The following is a 1,221-nucleotide window of genomic DNA, read 5'->3' on the forward strand; positions in this document are numbered from 1 at the left end:
TGCGGGGAAAAAGGGACAACGTAGGACACGGGGTTTGGGGAGGGGGACACATGGAGGGGGGGGGACACCAGGGACACCCTGTGCTGTCCTTGGGGACGTGAGGGACACCCCAGTGCCACCCCCCAGGGAACCAATGGCCACCCCTGGGGACCTGAGAAGCCCAGTGCCACGCCTGGGTACCCAAGGAACCCGAGAGACCCCCCCAGGGGTCACCCCTGGGCCACCCAGTGCCACCTTCAGGGACCCAAGGGCCACCCAAGGGACTTGAGCCACCCCTGGAGACTTGAAGGCCACCCCAGTGCCATGTCCAGGAACCCCATGCCACCCTTGGGGACCTGAGGGCCACCCAGTGCCACCCCTGAGAAGCCCAGGCCACCCCTGGGGACCCGAGAGCCACCCAGTGCCATCCCTGAGGGACCCCAGGAACCTGAGGGCCACCCAGTGCCACCCCCAGGGACCTAGACCAACTAGTGCCACCCCTGGGGACCCGAGAGCCACCCAGTGCCATCCCTGAGGGACCCCAGGAACCTGAGGGCCACCCAGTGCCACCCCTGAGAAGCCCAGGCCACCCCTGGGGACCCGAGAGCCACCCAGTGCCATCCCTGAGGGACCCCAGGAACCCGAGGGCCACCCAGTGCCACCCCCGGGGACCCGCTGGCCACCAAGGTGCCACCTTCTCCAGCGCCCTGAGGACGCTCTGCCGCTCCCGCAGCTTCTGGATGCTGAGGGCGATCTTGTGCCGGGCGCCCTTGGTGACGTTCTGGGGGGGGGGACAAAAGGGGGTCAGATGAGGAGCAGGGGGTGTCGTGTGTGTGTGTGTGTGTCCCCCAGACCCTGGGGGTGTCAGGGGACAGAGGGGACATCCCCCAGCACCCCCACCTGCGACTCGAGGTGATGCTCCGTCAGCGTCATCATCTCCTCGTAGGTCATTTGGGAGAAAAGCGCCGCGTATTTGTGCAGCCGCAGGCTCTTCAGCCAGGAGGGGACATCTTTTGGGGGGGACGGACATAAAAACGGGATAAGGGGGGGTGACAAACCCCCGTGACCCCCCCCAAGGGGTTGTGTGTCCCCCCCAAACCTTTCATGCCGCTGCCGTCCTCCTGGAAGGTGTTGCGGCCGCCGGCCGGCTCCTCCGTCTGCTCGCTGCCCGAGGAGGCCACGCTGCTCTGGGGGGACAGGGGCGCGTGGTCCCCGAAGGGGGGGCGCGGGGGGGGCCCGGGG

At 68.1% G+C, this 1,221-nt stretch overlaps 1 protein-coding gene across 1 annotated transcript; it reads right to left on the reverse strand.

The window, feature by feature from the left end:
• Positions 1-131: 131 nt before the first annotated feature.
• Positions 132-1,214, reverse strand: SAMD4B (sterile alpha motif domain containing 4B; the record flags this gene model as incomplete). Its single annotated transcript, XM_014961843.1, has 4 exons — positions 1,079-1,214; positions 880-989; positions 529-760; positions 132-335 (listed from the first exon to the last, which is right to left on the reverse strand). Coding segments are annotated over exons 1-4 (553 nt in total), but the record flags the coding sequence as incomplete, so codon positions are not given.
• Positions 1,215-1,221: the final 7 nt, after the last annotated feature.

Source organism: Calidris pugnax, unplaced genomic scaffold, assembly GCF_001431845.1.
Source record: "Calidris pugnax isolate Ruff unplaced genomic scaffold, ASM143184v1 scaffold1019, whole genome shotgun sequence".
Lineage (NCBI taxonomy): Eukaryota > Metazoa > Chordata > Aves > Charadriiformes > Scolopacidae > Calidris > Calidris pugnax.